General features: G+C 33.2%; 1 protein-coding gene across 1 annotated transcript in view; it reads left to right on the top strand.

Moving 5' to 3' along the window:
* Window positions 1-2,236: 2,236 nt before the first annotated feature.
* The window catches only part of LOC129230733 (protein trachealess-like), a 291,372-nt gene continuing 270,802 nt past the window's right edge, over window positions 2,237-22,806 (top strand). The window contains 1 exon segment of the mRNA XM_054865154.1: window positions 2,237-2,986. Within this exon segment, the coding sequence (XP_054721129.1) occupies window positions 2,910-2,986 (77 nt within the window). The 5' untranslated portion in view covers window positions 2,237-2,909.

Here is a 22,806-nt window from a genome sequence, read left to right as displayed (position 1 = left end):
CTTTTCATTTGACTAATTGAAGTCATTTTTCCTTAAAATATAGTTTATTTTTTCCATTTTCGACTTTTGTACAATAATTACGGCAATATAACCATTTTCTTCGGAAAAAATTTCAACTATCCGAATTTCGGATTATCCGAATGGAATCCGGTCCCAATTTGTTTCGATAATTGGAATTCAACTGTACACTGTAAAAACGATTCAGAAACGTTCCTGGAAAATAAGGGACAGCTGATGTGCCCAATTTCTGCCAGTGTCTTGTCACTGGATCATGCCAAGATCTGCCATGTCTGCCAGATCTTGGAAAAGCCAGGAATGTTTTCCGCTAAAATTCAGTAACCTTCCTGAAATGATCCTGGAAACGTCCTGAAAAATTAAAAAATCGTCCCGTTTAAAGTCAGTCGTGTCTCTGGAAATTTAAAGTAAACTTAGGTAGGTATAAGATAATAACTTGGCGCCTTCCTGATTTATCAATATAGTTCCATAATCAGTATTGGAAACAGAATCAAAGCTAAGGCAGAATTGCAAGCAAACATTAAGAATTTTGCTCTCCTGCAAAGCTACGTTCCATGGACTTATTGGCTCCCTTTGGGAGCTTAATCAGACTGGACAACCCGCAATTCGGCTGCAGCGTATACACTTTATGAATACGTTCTGTAAATCTTTGAACTAGGAGCTAAAACTATTTTTCACAACAGTAAGAAGTCTGCATTCGTGCAACTTGTAGGAATTCGGGAAAATTTTTGACAAAGATACTTGATTTTTTTCAGGAAGTGGATAAAAACCATCGAAATCCCGAAACGTTGCACGGAAATAATCAGTAACGTTCGGAACTTTTTTTCACAGTGTACTTTTACGCCTAAGTGTCATTATTTGGCAGGAAACGGGTTGTTATAATTCTCAAGTGTCGGCGATGTGACGACAGTGGCACGACATGAATGCACAGGGTCCTAAAAGGGTGAGATATCAATACGAAATCCCATTTGAAGCAAAAATAAAATGAAATAATGTAATAATACTTAGGACAAGTGAAACCTTTTTCTAATACATGAAATACACCACCAGCTCAGTCAGTTCCACCCGAGGACTGCAGTTTCGTGCTTATTAGCACTCATCAACCCGGCATAGGAAAGTGATAGAGCTGGAGATGGAAAACCTTTTAAAGAAGCCAAGAGTGGCAAACAAACTGGTAGCTAATATAGAATTTGCACAGACCAGACGAGTGACCGAAGCATTGGTCCGGTTCAACTCGAACATTGATGGCAAGGCATGGTATATTCAGTAAATTACCGCCCATTAGTCTTTTTTCAATGGATTAAAATTCAAGTAAGTGCGTCTAAGAACATGGACAAAATTTTGCTGTATGTCTGTGCAGTCCTTTTCTAATTGTGTTATAGCAACTGTTCCATTGACAGTCAATAAAAGTTGAAACACCCCGAAAAACTAAATGATGAGGACAGAGTAAAATGTCAGAAGCATTGAGTCAATACCTATTGAAGAAAATAGTTTGTGTCACTGACGAAAATGTTAATGGTCATAGAATTGAGAATTTCTTGTAAGGAAAAGCAAAAGCGATCATTTAATATCAACCATATTCACGTGATTTCCACTTAACGAGGCAAAAATGTAAATGGAAAAATTGAACGAATAAAAAGAAATCGAGAAAAACAAATGAACAAGTAGCAGGATAATCACAAAGGGCAAAATCTTTTGAAGAAATTAAAACTAAATGTGTCAATCAGAAACACTAATCCAAATTTCCTTGTAAACAGTTTCTAAAGGATAATTCAAAAAGTAAAATACATGTCATTATTGAAAATCCACCGAAGGAAAAACAAACATGAAAAACGAACTACGACAATCTAATGAAAACATAATAAACGCCATCTCTCGGCGCAATTAGAGCGACTTTTCCGCAACCGAACGAAAATCAACCGCGAAAACAGGAGAAAATCTGTGCCGCAACCCCAACGGCCTCCCGCCGCTCAATCCAACCGGTAGCAGGCAGGAAAATCTCGGCCGCACCGCGATCCTCCGCATCAACCGATCGTCTGCGACGCAACTTATCGTCTGCGCTGGCGGGAATCCGCGCATCGCTGGGCGGGGACCGCGCGGGCCAGAAGGGCCGATCCTCCTCCCCCCCTCTCTCTCCACACCCCGCGACGTTCGTTTTTGTTCGATTTTTTTTTCTTCTATCGCTATCCTCTGGCGCTTGCCTGGCTTACGTCACAAACTGGCCACCTTAGGCCTAACGGGGGATCGGCGCAAAACACGGCGAGCCGCAGTCACACATTATTAGCGTGGTTCGGCGCTGAGCTGGTCACCTGTGCGTCTGTCTGTCTGGTGGCACGTACGAAGAGCATGCCGAGGGGGTAGTGTTTACTTCGTCGCTTATTACGCCAATGATGCAACCGGGCTGCTGTAATTTGTGATTATTATCGGCGGCAAATGGATTATATTTACACCAATTAATTCTGCAAAAAAATCATTATGGATAATTCTGAAAAACGTCAAAAGACTTGAGAAGTTTGATTTTTCCAATACAGATTCGCGCCTGTGTTTATTAAGTGCCAAAACGTTTGAAAATCACACTGAAAGAATTTTTCGGAAAAAGAAAAAAATATTTAAGTTTGGAAAAAGGAAAAATGGTTACCATCTGATAATCTTCAAAAAGCAACACTTTCCAAGCGATATGAGACAAGAAATTCGCAAAATATTTATTAATTAAAAATTGTTTGTTTCAAAAGAAATAAAGAAAAAAACCAGCACTCTTTTTTGGAGAATATCATCATCAGCATGGGAACGTAACCATCAAGTGATTGATCACTTGTTGCATCTGTGATTTCAGCACATAATCGAAACTATTTTTGTTTCCTGCACACAAATGTCTTAAATTTTGGATTTTTACGATGATGCAACCGGAAGGGTACGGGCCCATGCCCATGGATCTGCACATACCCCAACAAGGATACCATCCGTACTACAGGTAAGAATCTTTTCGTATTTTAGGTATTCATCCTATTCTCCATTTATTAAATTTTTATTTTTTTAGTCATTTAGCGATCTTGCTTGCAATGTTATGTCATCCAAAACAAACTTCAAAGACATGGTCTTTTGACCCTGGACATGTAATGAGCGCTTGATACAGTGGCGGATTTACTAGGGGGCGGTAGGGGCGACCCCCCCCCCCCCCTCAACGACCGTTATATTCTAAAACCAATAATATAGAATTGAAGGAATTACCAGCAATAGCTACTAATTTCAATCAAGTACATACCACAAATTTGCTTTAAATTAAGTTTAGACAGCTACTGTAGTCGAGGATGGACAGAGTTACCTACTTTTTAATTTGAACTAAGCTCACCCCTCCCCCATTTTTTGAGCTTTAATAATTTTTATATTTCTGTATATGTCTTCCAACCTTTTTCTTTCATTTACTGCACTATACTAGTATTGCTATGGCTTAGAACAGTGGTTTCCAACCCTGGGGCTTAGTCCCCAAAGGGGAGATTTGACACTTCAAGGGGGCGATAAGTTCGTGAGGGGCAATAGGGGGGAAAAAGGGGGAATTGATTTCCTGCCCCCCTACATGACGGGTTTGGAGGGAGGAATGACTTTTACACTTTTACGGTTTCAACCGCCCCCCCCCCTTGAATTGACTGTAAATCCGCCCCTGGCTGGATATTTGAACCAGTGGTTAATTGAATCAGCCAGTTTAATGAATCAAACCCTCAAAAACGGAACGAAATCCAGCTTTAGCATCGAAAAACTGACAGATATTTAAATCAAATACGCCGCTTAATTAAATCAAGAGTATGGGGCTAACCATTTTTACCAGAAACATGTGGTGCATCCACACACTTTCTTTACCTTCTTTTAGTAAAATGAGTTTTTTTTTTTTTTTTTTTGTAAACAGTGAAAAGAGGGGGAGGCAGATTGTTGCACACTTCTAGATAGTTCCCCTGAAGAATGTCATGTGCACGGGAAATCAAAGGGTTTAAACTTATGTCTGCCGTATTCTTACTCGAGATTTCACAAATGGGAGCCATTTACTTGTGATCGCTTCTTAATCCGTAAACATATATGTTACTAAATTTTTGGTATAGTAAGCAGCTTTGAAATATTATTCGCTTGATATCTTTGATTCTCAACTTGTAGTTTTAATAATTATTGAATTCGTTATAACTTTTTAGAGGTTTTGACTAAATGAATGTTTTGACTGATTGGTAGAGGAATCATTGTTATTATTTTTTTTTAATTGTTTATTTGCAAGCACCACGACTGTGATCCGTACAAGCATTTTAAACATTTATAAATCTTTAAAAAGGTGTCAAATTAAATTAAAATTTGAGCAATAGATTGAGCATATGTATATATATATATATACCTTGATGGATGATTTATCACGGGACCATTCATTGCTCTGCGGGAAAACTATGAACACAATATCATTGCGAAGAAAATTTCTGACAGTAATTCCGCTGTTAAATTTTAGAAGATTTTGTTAGGGACAAAATGCACATTATATTTCAAAAAAAAAAAAAAAAAACAGTAGAAATATAACTAAATTCATTGTTTTATTTTCAATAATGTTGAGAAAGTTTTGTCTGTAACTTCTTCTTTTTTTAAACCACCCAGTAGAATTTCGTTAATTCATGCGAATTAAGTTCCTCCTTGTTTCACATGATGCATAATATGTAACAAACGTCTGTGTTTAAAAAATGTTCGAACATTATCTTATACATCATTCGCCATCATCATTGTCTACTTCTTTGCTCTTCGCGATCATTTCTCGAACAATCTCATGTAGGAACGTTTGGACCAATTGATGCATAGTCGCCATAGCTAAGAATTCAAACGATTGCTCCAAATTGTAATTTGTACAGTAATGGGACATTTCGTTTACCCTAATTCAATAAAGTTTTACATAAAGATTTTATATTTAAGCAAGGGGCTGAATATTTTTTTAAAGATCAGGACAAACTTTAAATGCGGAAACCTGATACTTTCGTAAGCCAAGAAAGTGAGAATCTACACCTAATATTATAAAGAGAAAGATCGGATTTGAGGTGCATTCTTACTGAGTGACATAAGCTATGAATTATGCATTAATAATATTAATTTTTAAAACAATAGTTTGTCTTCGCTACCAGTTTATGTTTCGTAATCTTTCATTCTTATATACGTAAAAACAAGCACCGATTGTCCAGCATGTGCAATGACAAACTGACCTAAGGTTTTCTTCGAACAAAATGCTGAGGGTTGGAAATGTCAGAACCGCGAAAAAGGGCAAGGTATGTAGCTTACTATTAGTCTTGGACATTTGCAATCCATTCAGAGTTACAGAATGTTTATGCTTCAAAAATTTATTGATACGAATTATAATTCAGATTTGTTTCGGGCAAATTAGTTTTTGAATTCAAGTAGTGCAGATATAGACGAAATTAATCCATGTTTCTAAAAGTTGTAACTTCGCATGCATTTCGGACTACTCTTTAAGGTGTCTTAATTGATACTGAAATCAAAATGAAAAACATCTGCTAATGAGCTCACAAAAGTTCATTTAATTTAGAAAAATCTCCCCTCGAAGGGTAATTGCGCATAAGATTTTCGTCCTTTAGGACATTCAAACATTAGAACATTTTTGTGGTCCAATCTATTTCGAAAGTCTTTTGACAGTTAAAGGTCCTGCCAACCTATCAAGTAGCATGTATAGAACTCGATCTGATAGAGGACGACAATTGCAACTTTAATTTGAATAATCTATGCTATGGAATTCGATCCCAATTAAAATCACTATGGAATAATATGATTTAGAGTATTGTTCTTACAGCACCAGAAGCAGATCAGTTTTATCATAATCCTTGCATCCCATGGTCCCAGCATGTTTCCATGTCCAATTTGAGTGATTACAATTTAAAAGGAAAATTTCTTATGCCATCACCATAATCAAATCTGAAGTTCAAACGAAGAAATATATGACACGTAGTGCAACGTTACATACGGGAAGATTGTATTGTCCAGTGGGAATTATATGTTGGTCTCTCTTGATCAGGAAATGAGGCAATTTGTTTCAAACCTCATAAAAAGAAATCAAAAAATGTTGCTTACTATTAAATTTTAAATTAAAAAGTATATGCAGAATATTTATTTAAAATATATAGTTTTTTAAACCGAACAAAGTCGGAACGGGCCGCTAGTATTTAATATTATTTAGATACTTTTTACGAAGGGACCCGTGAAATTAGATGATGGTTACATGAGGAAAAAAAAATGCTGTAGCCATAGATCTAGGCTGTACTAAGGAGGTATTTACTCTTATTTATTTATACAGAAACTAAATGCTGTATCGGTAGATTGAGTTTCGACTGTGCACGAATACGTTATTTATCTATAATTATTTATGGTATGTATATACTACACTTAATTTTCTCTTACGCAGTTTTGTATTTCATTGTCTTGAGCTTAAAATACAATTTTTACTGTGTACAGTAATTAGTTTGGTTTTGTATCTTGGCTCAATTTATAGGTTATTTCGTTTAATCAGTACTTTCATTTATTCGAATGATTGTAATCGCCCGTTAGTCTAGGTAAATGAGGTCCTACTGTATTGAAAATTAAAAAAAAAAAAAAAATTAGGCGAATTGTTTCAAGTTTTAGCTTTCTCTCGCCATAAATTCTATTCGATTTGAAAAGTTCGCATTTAAAGTAACTACCCCCCCCCCCCTCAAAAAAAAGAGGAAAAGGTTAAAATTCCTTCAAACTAAAGTTAAGTAACAATTTCAGCTGATCACAGTGAAAAAAACCCGGCGAAATTTGTTCATGCTAATCGTCCCAACCTCAAACTGCAAACTAGATATTGAAAGGGGAAAAAATATTTAATTCAAGAGTTAATGAGACTAAGAAACAAATTCTTAAAATATGACGTCTTTAAGCACAAACTGGGAAGAACTACGTTAATTCCCATTTTTAATGCAATGAAAGAGAGAAAAGAAAAAAATAGGCCCTTAGACATATTGCTGCGTTATAACTTTCAGATGGCTGACCGTTGAAGAACTGTACTGTGGGTAGGGGGGGGGGGGCTGTGCATTCACATGTTTCGGAGCCAGAGATTTTTTTCGCATTTCAAGGAGTTGTAAGCTTTATGATATATGTAGCTCCGTGTGTGCACTTTTTGTGCTTTCACATTCGATTTGCGCACATAAGTAATCTCAAACTGTAAGAAGGAGCTGTCCACAAATAATGTTCCTCTTTGAGGAGGTTCGTGAAATTGTGACAGTTTGTGACAAGGCGGAGGGAAGGGGTAAGAAGAAGTGGGACATCACGTCTTTTTTTTATAAGGATATATCATTGAAAACAAGTGTGACATGTGACAAGGGGGGTATAGTGAAGTGTGACATTATTTATAGACAGCCCCTGCATAAAATTCTCATAACGCTTTCTTAAAGAATGATGCCGCGAAATCCCTCCAAGGCGCGACCATCCTGAGAATGGGTAACAGTGAGCTGTCTGGTATCTTCCTTACCTGAATATCGCAATCCAGTCCATTTACTTCTCTTCGGTACCAATTTTTCTCTTCCGATTTCCCCCTCTTTCAATTTGGGATAAAGCTTGTGCATCTGCATCTTCCTTTTATGAATTTTCCTCCATAATTTTCCCCTTAGCCCTAATAAACATAGTTTCACAATAAGAAATTTCATCATGCACTGTAAAAAAAAGTTCGAATATTAGAAAATGTCTGGTGAACTGGGCTTCGTCAAAGCATTCTAATAACGATACAGCTCCTTCTTAAGTGATGTTATAAAGATATAACTTCTTCTTAAGTAACGGGGAGGGGGTTGTTACGATGCAACTCCTTCCTAAGTAACGTTGTCACGATACGGCTCCTTCTTAGCAACGTTGTAACGATACAGCTTCCTCTTAAGTAACATTGTAACGATAAAGCTCCTTCTTGAGTAACGTTGAAGCGCTCCAACTCCTTCTGAAGTAACGGTATAACGATACAACTCCATCTTGAATAACATTGTAACGATACAATTCCTTGTGAAGTAATGTTATAACGATACAACTCCTTGCGAAGTAACGTTACAACAATACAACTCCTTGTGAAGTAACATTGTAACGATACAACTCCTTGTGAAGCAACATTGTAACGATACAACTCCTTGTAAAGTAACGTTGTAACGATACAACTCCTTGCGAAGTAACGTTGTAACGATACAACTCCTTGCGAAGTAAAACGTTGTAACGATACAACTCTTTGTGAAGTAACGTTGTAACAATACTACTCCTTCTTAAGTAACGCTGTAACAATACACTTCCTTCTTAAATAACGATATAACAATACACCTCCTTCTTAAATAACGTTCTAACAATACAACTCCTTTTTAAGTAACATTACTTAAGATAATGCTGTATCGGAGCTAGAAACCTTAATGGCCAGTTTCCAAGTTATTTTCTTGTAAATGTGCATTTTTCTCTCTCCAGTGTATATAAAATTTTATAAAAATATTAATACGAACGAAGTTTTACCTTTCAACATTATTCGAGTCCAATTGAATTGCAACATTAATTAACACTAAGTTATGCTGAAATTATAAACTTGAAATTCTGCAGAAGACAATAAAAATTGCAATCATGTGTTTCGAGGTTTCAAGAAACCTCTTTCTTAGTAACCAAAAAAAAAAAAAAGTTTTTTGTGGATACTTTTCATTTTTTTGTTTATTTTATTTACATAACCCTGAAACATATGCCTGTAATTTTCATTGCTATTTGCGCAATTTTAGCTTTGTTTAATATTATTTCAACTTGCCGTAGAAAGCTCAACATTCTATTTGGTTGTATTATCAAGTATTATTCGAGCGTCTAAATTGACGTGAAAAGAATTTGAACTACATTGTTAAATATTATTTAAATAAAACTGAATCAAAATAATATTTGCTCTTTCTGAAGCTGATTTGCAAATAAATCTGTAACTACAGCTACAAAAAGGCATTTTTCCAGAGTTGGATGTTTTAAGTTTTGTTTTTCGTCAGTAGAATTTGGAGATTTACACTCGCACAAAGTAAAAAAAAAAATAAATAAATAAAATAAATATTTAAATTTTAAATAATAATAATGAATGCTTGTTTACTAGAAACTCAAGAGGAAACGAAGCTTCCATAAAATTTCCTAATAGTAATAATAATAATAATAAACCTTATATGTCGTTTCAACGATACTTAAAAAGCTGTATCGCTACTAAGAAACCTTTATATGGAAGGCCAGCTTCCTAGAGATTTTCTAGACAACGGACATATTTTAAAAATTTGTGTGTAGATAATTTCATTTTGTATCACTCCAAGAAACCCAGTGACTCCAATTGGAACTATACGAACAAAAATGATTAAACATTTGCATTTGGGTATATTTTTATAAACTGCCTACTTGCTTGAAACTCAAGAAGAAACTGGGCTTCCATAAAGGTTTCTAATAACAAAATATCATCTTCTTAAGTAGCATTATATAAGACTGTATCGTTTCAATCTGCCAATTAAGAAGCTGTATCGCTACTAAGAAACCTTTATTTAGAACAACAGCTTCCTAGAGATTTTCTAGACGATGGGCATTTTTTTAAAATCTGTGTGTAGATTAGTTCATTTTGTATCGTTCCGAGAAAGCCAGCGACTCCAATTGGAGATATACTAACAAAAAATTTTGAAAAAAAAAAAAAAAAAAAATAGAACCGACTTCAAAATTGCTCTAAAAAGTGAAAAATAATTTTATTCTTTAAACACCATCGATAATGCTTTTAAACATAATTTTTGAAGTTGGCGCAAAAACAAAACGTAAAACCCAGTGTAACCATGCTTCGTTCATATTTTTTTCAGAAAAGCATCCGAAGTTACGAACGAAACATTTATATCGTTATTCAAATATGTTGTCATCAATGCATAATTTATGTGATAGTGAAGAAACTGGGCCTGGTTAAATTTCTAGTTCTAGTTCAGTTATGACTGTAAATGATTTTATCTATCGTTTTTGCGCCAACTTCAAAAATTATGTTTAAAAGCATTATCGATGGTGTTTAAAGAATAAAATTATTTTTCACTTTTTAGAGCAATTTTGAAGTCGGTTCTAATTTTTTTTTCAAAATTTTTTTATTTCATTCTTTTTAGTGTAAATGTAGATATTTCAGTAAAAGTAAGAAGTTCGGCTCTATATCACTGTATTGCTTTAGAAAAGCCTTTATTCAAAATTATCATTACAACTACTATTAACGTTATATGGCACCAAACTTTTATAACAATGAGTTTCATATTGTCGCGTAGATGAAGATAGCGAAGACAAATGTGAAAGCCAAATGAAGCGAATACTCGTTAGTCTCAACTCGAGATCTTTATTCAGAACCACAAATGAACGTTACATCTCCTTATATACAACTTGAGAAAGTGCTGGAACTTTCCAGACTTGGAAAGATACAGAAATTAATAGAACATTCGAGAAAATACGGGAAACAGTAGAAACGAAATTTTATTGTAGTAAAATTCACTTTGTCCTAGTCGGGATTTGAACCCTGGTCGCTCGTGTGGGAGGCGAGAATTCTACCACTGAGCCACCGTTATCCACGGATGAAAAGTGGGAACTTCGCTATAATATCATTTTAATCATTTAATAGGGAAATTGCATAAAATGTGCTGTTTTTTGCCCATAACTTTTTTTCTAAAGAACAAATATGGTCAAACAAAGTAATGGGACCTAAGTTGAGCCATCCCCTATCCATTAAAAAAAGAATCATCAAAATCGGTTCACTAGGTGAGACGCTATGAGTGGACAAAAAAAAAACATACATACGGTATGAACTGATAACCGCCTCCTTTTTGAAGTCGGTTAAAAAATGGGGTTACACATTTGTGTATATTTTTTGGCGCTTGACTATGAGATTAGTTCAACACTTAAGTTTAACTAAAAATGTAGAAATGGGTGTCTTTTTAAAAATTCTGTTTTAAATGCTACACATAAAACTAAAAACAATTTGAAATACATGAACACTTTTTATGGTATTTAAGTCTTTACTGCTAAACTTCAGAAGTACTTTTATACGAATCTTTTGCAAATAGTCCCATTTACTTGGACTTCTCGCATACCAAAGGTTAATCCTCACCACGAAGTACGTGTTAGCAATATTGTTGAACTTCATACTACAATAAAATTGAAATTTTAAATATTTCAAATATGTTTTTAATAATATTGCTAATCCGTGAATAAATAAATAACTAAAATAAAAATAAATAAAAATAAGTAAAATAAATAAAAAAATAAATAAATAAATAAAATAAACGAACAAGTAAAATAAATGAATAAATAAAATAAAATGAAATAAAATGAATGAATGCATAAATAAAATAAAATGAAATAAAATGAATGAATGCATAAATAAAATAAAATAAATGAATTAAATAAATACATGAAATATAAAATGATGAAATAAACTAATGAAATAAATCACACAAATAAGTAAATAAATAAGTAAACAAAATGAAAAATAAATTATTGAATAATAAATAAATAAAGTAAACAAATAAATAAAATCGAATAATTGTGCTTGATATCACAGGTTTAACACGATATGCTTTTGTGATTTCGATTAAAATCACTGAATGTGTCGAAGCGCTACAACGCGAACTAATCTTCAAGTGCTAATCACAAAATTTATCTAATCTCTGACGAAAAAGTTTACGAAAATCAGCTCTGAAATACAATGCTGTATTCAAAGGAATGATGCGTCAAACATTTTTTTTTTAATTTACAAAATAAAATTCACATATGAAAGGATTAGTAATTGTAGTGCCGTCACTATGGGGGTGGGTAACCACCCCCCACATGGGTGGTGGCACCCACAGTGGATTTATGAGTTTATAAAAGATTTTTAAAAAATTTTGGAAATTTCTCCGAATAAATCTTGAATTATATTTAATCTTTTAACGTATTATATTTTATAAAATACATTTGTAATTTTTACCTGTTTTTTATTTAAACTTTAGTTACATCACAAAAAAAGTAGTTTCTGAAAATTGAACAAATTTTACATTTACATAATAAATTAATTTTAATTTTTTTTCTCGGGGGGAGGGGGAAGGTGACCCCCATGTTAGAAACAACATTGGTAATATTCAAAGGCACTTTAATGATACATTGAAGAAATTTGAATGAGTAATATTTGTTAATTTTTTCCAATGTTACGTAACATCTAATGCAACCTGACTTAAATAATGTTGAATAGTACTATATGTTAATACTCGATTGAAATTTGACTTGCGTTATGCTTGTTGCAAATGTTAAACCCTTTCTGTACATGCAAGTCCTATTGGAAACGCAGATTTTGTCGAAGCAGTTCACCCTTCAAGCTTGAATAACAAATGGAATAGCTCACTAAATTGCACTTTAAAATGCGTTTTTATGTCTAACAGAAAATTGAAATAAACATTAAAAAAATTAAAATCAACATTAAACATTTCCGAAACCATATATTACTTCAAATTACCGGATGGACTACACCACTAGTGCAGCCAAAAAATACCTTCTGGAGGGGTTTGTTTGATCAAAAATACTTTCTGAAGGAGGTTTTTGATCAAAACAGTCCTTTCATACGCATAAACTACTGTATTTAAATTTGCATAACCAATGGCTCTGGGGGGTTTTTCACCCCCAAAATCCCCCTTCCCCTTCGCATCTGGACTACAGACACTTAAAAATATCTACAGAGAATAGGCCGGATTTACTGGTGCACCGTACACTGTTATAACCAGAGGTTCCAGACGAGTGAATATATTCCCCCTAAGGTGAAAGCATGGTGACCAAGGGTGCCATACTGGCCAGGAAGTAAAGCAGAGGTGCGAAAGTAGCAGACAGTCGTAGACAGGGGTGCCAAAACAGCAAGCAATCGCTAAATGACTTGCTGGCGCATGCGCTTCCGGCATACATTCACCATTCAACCACTTCAATATGGCGGACGAATGATAGGTTGCACTACGCGTGGCTTCTACGTCTTTCACATTGAATGAAGTACACTATTGGATTAAATCTCAACTTTTGTAGGATAATTCTTTAAAATAACAAGTAAGTACAGCTTTTGATCACTTTGTAGCTTTTAGGGCTTTCAAACATAGTTAAAAGTACGTTTAATGCTTTTCAGTTACCGTTAGTCCGTTACGATACCGTAGTACCGTTGGTTGTTTATTTTCAGGTTACCGTTACCTGTCGTGAAAATTCCATCATTCACACAAAACGCTACTAAATGTATCTATCATTATTTTCTTGAGTACTCGATAAGCAACATTTAATCACCGAAATAGTAACCGCAATGATATTTTCAATAACCAACAAGTGAGAACCGAAATAAAAATGATTCTTGTACTTCGTGTAGCGGACGCAAAAAATAAAAAAGAAATCTCTCTCCGTCTATCTTTTTCTTTTGCTTTTTCGTTCAAGTGTTTGAATCATTTCCTGTTAGCGGTTATTCGATAGTGTTAGGAGTTTCTTTAAATTTTTAACTGTCGAAAAATTTTATGCGCATTTTATTTTATTGTTATTTTGATTGAAATGTTGAACGTTTGAGAAACGATTTTGTTTTATCGTAACTTTAATATCCCAGAATATTTTTGGCTGTTCATGTAAATAATTCATAAGTACATCTACACTTTACTTTCGGTGCGGTTATTTCTCACAAATGATCATTAACTTAACTATGATTATTCAAATAATTACTCGTCTTTCACTTTAAATATATTTGTGACAACTCTTTGATACCAAATAAAGTCTGTAGATATTTATTGTTTTATTCATCTTTAATATTACTTTGTAAAAAAAAAAAAAAAAAACTCATCAGTACGCAGAATTTTTTCACAAGTTTTTTACCGCCCCGAGAGTTATTATAATTATTATTATTTATTTTATTTATTTTTAAGAAAAGGATAAAAATTTCACAGGTTCGCAATGTTTTTCATTTGTTTTTACCGACCCGTGGGTCAAAAGAGGTTGAGAAACACTGATGTAGAGAACGATCAGATAAATTAAAGCAATGAGCACTTCTTAACTATGTTGAAAACTCTGAAATATGGTCAAATGCTGTAATTACAAGTTTTAATCATTTCCAGTACTGAATTCATGCAATGTGAAAAGTGTGCAAAACGTAGAATATCATGAATCAAAACAAAACTATTAAAAAAAGAAAAATACACAACTGTATTCAAAAACGCACACAATACGGGGGAGGGGGGGAGGATCTACAGTAAGGGTGCCATTTCTCTCTCCGAAGGTTCATTCTTTTCACCCCGGCTGCCTACTTTTTGAAAGGTGCCTGTTTTTCACCCTAGTTAGAGGTGAAATTTCGGCTCCGTATTGGGTGCCGCTGGTGAACAAGCGTTTCACCCCTGAAAGGTGCCGAATGCAACCTGTAGTTTTAACAGTGTACACGCTTTAAAAACTTTTAATTCGTATTAAGCAACGAGGTTTGGATTTGTCTCCAAAACTGAATATTTGAATGCTTCGTAGCAAAACACCGCTTGAGTAAAAGGGTTCAAACGCAATATTATGAAACACCGGGAAAGCTAAAAGCAGTCTCAAGAAATGTGTTCTAACTTTTCCCAGCAATTTTAACCTATTATCTCTTGAACTGGATTGGATTGGATGAAATCCCACCACCCCCACCGTCTTCTAAAATTATGTATATCAGAGTTAGCCATATAACTGGTTAAAAAACTGACTAGATTCAACAATAACTCTAAATATTTACATTAATTTTATGCATAAAATTGAGAACTAAACCTTAAAACTTGCCAGTAAATTCTCCCAAATAAAATTTATGTAACCTGTTGAAAAACTTTGCCCATGGATGCGACACTACACTTATCATAAACTTGTTAAAAAAATAAACACTTGTAGATACAATTAAAAGACACAGTTTAGTGTCCTCTAATGATTCTATATGAATTATTTCACAGTATTTTAAAGAAAGAAACTCAAACATTACTCACAATTATATATCTGAGTATAATTGAAAATTTAAGAGTTTTATTTAACGTAGGTACAAAACACCTACCATTTTATATGTTAGAGTGAAATTTTTCGCATGAGTATACAAGTGTTTGGTAAATTTAAAAGCCCATTACTTTTGAACAATTTTAGAGAATTTAAAGAAATAATTAAATAAGTAATTTAATTTTGGCTGATATATATATATATATATATATATATATATATATATATACATTATCGAAAACTTGATAAGAATTAACTAAAATTTGAACTGCATATTATTAAGTTCAATATCGGGGGAGTAAAGCTTTGCCGCAAAAAAAGTTAAAATTTGTCAATGATGGGAAGTGGCAGATAACGGCTTTCAGCTCTGAAAAACAGAATTGATTTGTAAAAACTCGTGACATGTGAAGTGTTGATGTTAAGTTCAACAGGAGTAGGCAATTAGAATTATCCATTTTTTCAAATTGGTGCATGAAGAAGTTTTGTTGTAATGTTGACTAATTAATTACTATATTAACTTTATAAAATACTGGCAGTAATTTTGTTAGAAGTATCCTCATATATATAATAACAAATTCACTGATCGAGTAACGTTCTGAAGTCATTAACAATGAAACTCGTTCCATAGCACGGCAATTTGATAATATTTTTAGTAATGTTTGACATGCAGGGAAATGTTTTACGCTGACGAGGCTGAACTGGATCCGGTAACTTAACTGCTTTACTGGAAAGACTGATTTTAGGAGAATGAAGAAACGAAAAAGTGGTCAACAATGAACGCTATCTACTGGGTTTAGGGTTAATCCAATGGAGTTAGGTTAAAATTTCAATTATCAAAATATGAAACAGGCATTCAAATGTAGAAGCAATTTTCACCCGTCATACCTTGACGGGCATTTTCTAGTGTTATAATAACAAGTAACCGTTAAAGTATGAAATAGTCAAAGCTTTGTTTCCAAAGGACTATCCATAAATAATATGCCAAACTTTCTTTCTAAAAAAATTGGCTCCCTTACCCCCTCCCCTTGTCACATGACTCGCTGTTTTTCATGAGCATATTGTAACAAAAATACAATTGTGATGTCAAGCTGCTTCCCCCCCCTCTTTTCTCAAACCGTCACAATTTCACGAATTCCCCCTCCCCCTTCAAAGTGTGACATCATTTGAAAGCGACCCCGCTCAAAGGTACGAGAAACAGAAGTCCTCTATGTTTATGATACGTGTGATAGTGAAATCAATCCTTATATATTATTTCTGTAGCCTGTTTTTGGTTTCTACGCCAGATTTTCCTAAATTCTTGATCGATTTCTTTGATTTACACCTTATTTTAAAGCTTGCGGTGCTGGCTACTGACGAAAAATAGACCCACGGTCAAAAAATTGTTTTTTCAGCCGAAAAACCTGTTTTAAAGAACCAGAATGAGATTTTAGGTTAAATTTATAACTTTAACTTGCACTATGACTGACAGAGCTGAATAGCTTGATCGGCAGAGCGTTCCCCTCGTAACTAGGAGAATGCGTGTTCGGACCCACGTCCGGACAATCTGCATCAAATAATTTAGAGAAATATCGTGCATTACATTCACATTGCACTCTTAATTAAGTGAATAACAAATCTGAGGGAATAGAAAAAATGAGTAGGAAACGCACTTTGCTGTTAAGAAAACTGGATGTGGTTTTGTGCTAAAGTACTTTTGAATTGTACGGATTTTTTTTTTTAAGCTTTGGCTCTGGTAAGAAAATTAAAGCATAATGTAAGTGAAAATATAAGTAACAGACTACAATAGAATTGTTTTTTGTTCTGAAAAAAATAATAAATCGTATATTGAAATATATATTCGTCTAATGACTTTTTGACTCTTTGTACAAGTAAAAAAATCACTACCTCAATTTGAAGGATAAAATATATATATATATATTTTTTTTGCAAAAAAAAAAAAAAAAAAAAAAAAAAAAAAAAAATAGCTTATCACATTTTTACTACATTTGAAAAGCTACGCTTAAAAAAGAGCATAGTTCAATTTTTTTTGTATTTTAACCGTGCTGTTAAATGATGAACACGTGTTGCCATCTAAGTTATAACGGTTCAAGCAGCCTGCGGTACCAAATTGTAAAAGTTTTCAAAAATAAAAACATTTCTCTTCAATATCTTATCTTATATATGATTCCCCTGTCATTTTAAAACTTATCAGGCTGGCTAACGACAAAAAATAGACTTACGGTCGAAAAATCAAGTTTTCGAAAACGCTCCTTGCTGTTTCAAATCCTTGATGCAGTCTGTAGTTCTTATGCATTTTTTTTAAAGCAAAGTTCTAATGCAGTTTTCCAATTTTTTACGTCGCTTTCGGCAAAAAAAAAAAAAAAAGCCTGTGTGTGTGTGTTTATATTTTAATAAAGCTTAAAAGCACTGGACTTAGTTCGGTTAAATTGATAAGATTTTTTCGGTAGAGCGTTCGGCTATAAACTATCTGAACTTCGGGCAAGCTTGGGCTGTCCGACATAATATCAAATTTATATTAGTATTACGCGTTACATGTACTCATAACATACACATGTAATAAAATAAATGCAGTGGGAATGCTACTTGGTGTTTCGACTCCTTTATGCAGGCTACAGTTATCATTCGGATAAGTTGACTGTTAATCGAAGGGCGTTCTTCCTTTTTTTTTAAGCTTTGACTACATCCAGATCGCTCAGCATAATGTAAGCATAAAAAAGTATTAGATATACCTAAAGGAAATCCTTTTTGTGCAGAAAAATATTTTCATTGTATGCTGAAATGTAGATGTTTCTAATAGCAGTTTTCAACCTTTTGTACAAATGAAAAAAATACTACGCCAAATTAAAACTACGAGTTTCACCCAGTAAACCTTTAATTTTTTATTCGCGCGAATACGATATAAAGCATTAAAATTATTATCAACTTCACTAGCAAGAAATCATTTTCTACTCCTCTGCTTTCTGCTGAAAAAAAAAAAAAACATTTTGTCTACGTTCGACAAATTACACTTAAAAAACGGACTCAGTTCAACTGCTTTTGGTTTTTAATTTTAAGTGTTCGAATAAAGGAGAAACATGTGCGGGCATTTAAGTCGTAACGGTTAAAGCAACCTTCTATGTGAAATAGTTCAATATTCAAAGATAAAAACACTTATTTTCAATCTAATTTATTACTTCTCTAGAATGTTTATTTCAATCGATACGTGAGATATTCGTCATTCTTTAATCAAATTCCATGCATTACGAATAATTTTAAATCGTTATCATGCTGGTTAATGACAAAATATAGAAGCATGATCTTAGTATTATTATTTTTTCTGGCAAAAAGCTTTTTTGCTGTTTTTTACTACGCATTCCTTCAATGAATAGCTTTCGAAAAGGAAGGCGCAATTGCTAGGTTTGTTGGGGTGTCGGGCTGTTAATCAGAATGGCGCCAATTTGAATCCGTGCCAATAAATATCTCTTTAATGTTTCTTTTTTTCCTGTCAGATGCTCAAATGGGCAGCACTGTATTTGCCACAACCTGTTTTTTTCACATGCACAATTATTGCTTTTTCACGAGTCACTACTCAGCCACTTTTAATGATATTTATGTTTGCATTGAAAATATGTACGACCAAAAGGTGAGCGATGATCAAATTATCACAACGTTGTATTTAACAAGGTTTTGTTACTGATGTCTTTAAATTACATGTCTTCTCTTCTGCGCTTACTTTTTTTCGGTTCTTCTTCATAATGTTCTTTCTTTGAAATTTTGAAAGAGAGAAATGCCTTATGAAACAATTCGAAGCATACTAGTTAACAAGTATTGATGCAATTGTAACTTTTAGTTCCTCAAACGAATGAATACAATGCGTTTAAAAAATAAGACGCTCTTGATCTCAGAAGCGGATACACAAAAATCTCTTGGAGGGGGCCCGGGAAATTTAATAACAGCCTCCACCCCCCTACATTTATTTTAATGATCCCTTCAGGCCAATGAATCTATTTTTAAGTTTACAAATATACTTTGAATGTGTACTCAAAATATCTTTAACGTTTTAAGCCAATTAAACACTAAACCCAATATAATGTCATCGAAATGCTATACAATGAGCGGTTTTAATTAGGAACATTATCATAATGATTAAACGCAAGGACGAGGTTATGAAATAAACCCACACCTCATTTAAGTTTTTATGAATTAATTTCTAATTTAACTAAAATATACTTGATTAAGAAAATCATAGCTTCATAACATACAAGTTTTATTGAAGAATTCAGGAACTATTTCTGTGTGAATTTCAAAGTAGTTGCTGATTTATTTTTAAAGCCATGATACAGTTGAGATAACATTTTGATACTACATGCCAATTAAATTAGTATCATGGTCTTGCCAAGAAATTAGCATATAACTTCTTTCATTTCGCATTTTTATAAGCTGAAAAAGAAATCTATTACATATTTCGCAAATAGCGTCTTGGATCGAAATGACTATTTTAGGCATCTTACACATTTTTTTAAAAATGTTAATTATTGGTTCTATCAACGAAGAATTAAGGGATGAATCGTGATATTATGTTCCCTTGAATTCGAAAACAGTAAGTTAAATGTGCTCTGCCACTCTGGCCTCTGACTTCAGTATAACTTCTTTAGCAAACAAAAATGTTTTTGTTCAAAATATGCTGTGTGTGTTTTGTGTTCTTTTTAAATAACTATAAAAATATATGCTATAGAGAAGTCAATTAAAAATAGTTAATCATATGGTAAAATTAATTCATCTTTTTGGGGGCGGGCGCATTGCCCCCCCCCCCTTAAATCCGCTACTGCTTGATCTAAAAGTGATAAAATTCACTTGTTCAACGATCTCGAAATTTGAATTTCCATTTTGTGGTCTGTAATCAGATTTACTTTCTCAAAGAGAGGAATTGAGTTGTTGTGAAAAATCGGGACAAAGTCTAGCTGAAGGTGTTGATTACACTCCTTGTCTCAAAAAATCGCAAAATTTTGATTCCCAACCTATAGGTGGTAATCAAACTTGGCTCCTTGGAGAGAAAAAAAAATTGAAAACCAGGGATAATTTGATTTTTGGTTGGACACATTTCAAAGAAAATAATCACAAATTTTGAAAAAATCCGGGATTATTCGATTTACTGGTGGTTAATAACACTCCTGAAAAAAAAAAAAAGCGGTCACACGTTTTGAAATATCCTGGGATCATTCTATTTACAGGTGGCTAATAAAACTCCTCAAAAAAAAAAAAAAAAAAAAAAAAGTCGAAAATTTTAATTTCTGTGTATGAGGGGGGAGGGGCATTTAGGCTCAACTCCTCAAGAAAAAATTTTCAAAATTGGAGCGAAGTTGATCTTAGGGAGTTTTGTAATTCTCCCCATTCATAAATTATACATTATAACTGCTAATCATTGATAATAATTTTTAAAACAAAATTAGTAATTTTTACACCTTAAATGCTTGCTAATGTCTGTAAATAAATTTGCTTTTTACATATTATTCTCATCTCCGTGATTATAAGTAATTTCTGATTCATGTGTAAAATCCTATTGATCGTTAGAGGAAATTGCTGATATTTACACCTGATGTAACTACTGATTACAACTGATTTTATTGTTATCATATTCAATTATCATAACTTTTTTTTTAGAAAACTACTGATGAATACGTACAGCTTTCGTCAGGGCTATAAGTAGTTAATGATTTATAAATAAAATTTTAAAATTAGCCTTTAAAAGAAATTGCTGATATTTACACGTGATGTAACTAGGGATAACTGATTACATTATTAGAATGTTCAATTATCACAGCTTTTCATATAGAACTACTGAATAGTACGAACAACTCTCGTCGATGCTTTAAGCAGTGGCGTAGCCATGGGGGGGGGATAGGGGGTCATAAACCCCCCCCCCCCCCCAATGAGCCCCGAAAAATCATTTTTCAGTCGAACCTGAAGGGTTCTGTTTATGAGCTAAAAGATTTTTATTTAATATAATAGCTTTTATGACGGTAGAAAGCTTATGTCTTTCTGTTATATATATATATATATATATATATATATATATATATATATATATATATATATATATATATATATATATATATGTATGTGTGTGTGTGTGTGTGTGTGTGTGTGTGTGTGTGTGTAAACTTGAGGGCATGGCTTTACTTTAAACTTCAAAAAAAAAATTACCCCCCCCCCCCCTAAGGATTTTTTCTCGCTACGCCACTGCTTTTAAAGTACGTACAATCGCAATAATCTTTAAAAGAAATTGCTGATATTTACACTTGCTGTAACTAGGGATAACTGATTTTATTGTTAACATGTTCAATTATCCCAGCTTTAGAGAACTACGATTTTATTGTTAGCATGTTCAATTATTACAGCTTTTTATAGCTAATTACTGATTCATATGTACAGGTCTCGTCGGTAGACATAACCACTGGCTTTACCTATAATCCCCACCAGTGCTTAAAAATAATTGCTAGTTATTACGAATAACCTCTTCACTCGCTTATAATTCATTGCTGACTGTTATGAAATTTGAGTATTTTAAATACTTACTAGTTATCTCGTTATTAATGCTGTCCATAAATATTTTTATGAATAATTTCAAACGCTGCTTATAAATAATCGCTGGTTATTGTGAATAGTCTCTCCATGCGCGTTATAAATCATTGCTGGCTGTTATGTACAATTCCGAGTATATTTTAAATTCTTAATAGTTCTTTTTATTTCATTTTAATGCTGTCAATAAATTATTTTATAAATGATTGCAAACGATGTTTGAAAATAATTGCTGGTTATTACGAATAATCTCTTCGCTCTCTTACAAATAATTTCTGACTGTTATGTATAATTCTGAGCATTTTAAATACTTGCTAGTTTTCTTGTTTTTATTATTGTTGTTCATAAATATTTTTATAAGTAATTTCAAACGTTGCTTATAAGTAATTGCTGGTTATTATGAATAATCTCTTCATGCACGTTATAAATAATTTCTGGCTGTTATGAATAATTCTGAGTACTTTAAATACTTGCTAGTTTTCTACAGTTTCATTACGAGGGGGGGGGGGGGTGTTCATAAATATTTTTATAAATCATTTCAAACGTTGGTTAAAAATAATTGCTGATTATTATGAATAATCGCTTCACTCGCTTAAAAATCATTACTGGTTGCTATGTATGATTCTGAGTATTTTAAATACTTACAAGTTTTCTAGTTTTTATTACTACTAACTACTCACTTTAAATATTTTTATAAATACACAGTTTCAAACGTTGTTTGAAAATAATTGATGAATTTTATGAATAATCGTTTCACGCACTTAGAAATACTAACTGGTTGTTAAGTATAATTCTCAGTGCTTTAAATACTTACCTGTTTCCTAGTTTTATTACTGCTATCCGCAAGTATTTTTATGCATTTCTTTAAACGATACTTATGAAATACTATTCGTTGTTACATAGAGTTCAATTTTGTATTTGTCAATAGTTAATGATTATAATGCACAAGTCTACAGTTATTTGCAACGGCCATAACCAGTGGCGATCCCAGCATGGGAATCACCCGGGTGGTAATTTGGGGTGACAAGTCACTGTTATTAGAAGGAAACTTTTCATGATTTATGAAACCACAGAATTTTCAGAAAACATTTGTTATTTTCTTTTTGTGGCGTAACGAAAGTTTAAATTTTAAGATTAGTGTAAATTATGAGCATTTTTTAAGCAAAATTTTCTCCAAACTCATATTTAACTGCACCCTACCGGCAATGTTAAGTTCAATTTTCGTTGAAA

The sequence above is a fragment of the Uloborus diversus genome, chromosome 9 (assembly GCF_026930045.1).
Source record: "Uloborus diversus isolate 005 chromosome 9, Udiv.v.3.1, whole genome shotgun sequence".
In the NCBI taxonomy this organism is placed as follows: Eukaryota; Metazoa; Arthropoda; class Arachnida; order Araneae; family Uloboridae; genus Uloborus; species Uloborus diversus.
The sequence above is the reverse complement of the archived record's forward strand: the minus strand, read 5'-3'. Positions and strand labels throughout refer to the sequence as shown.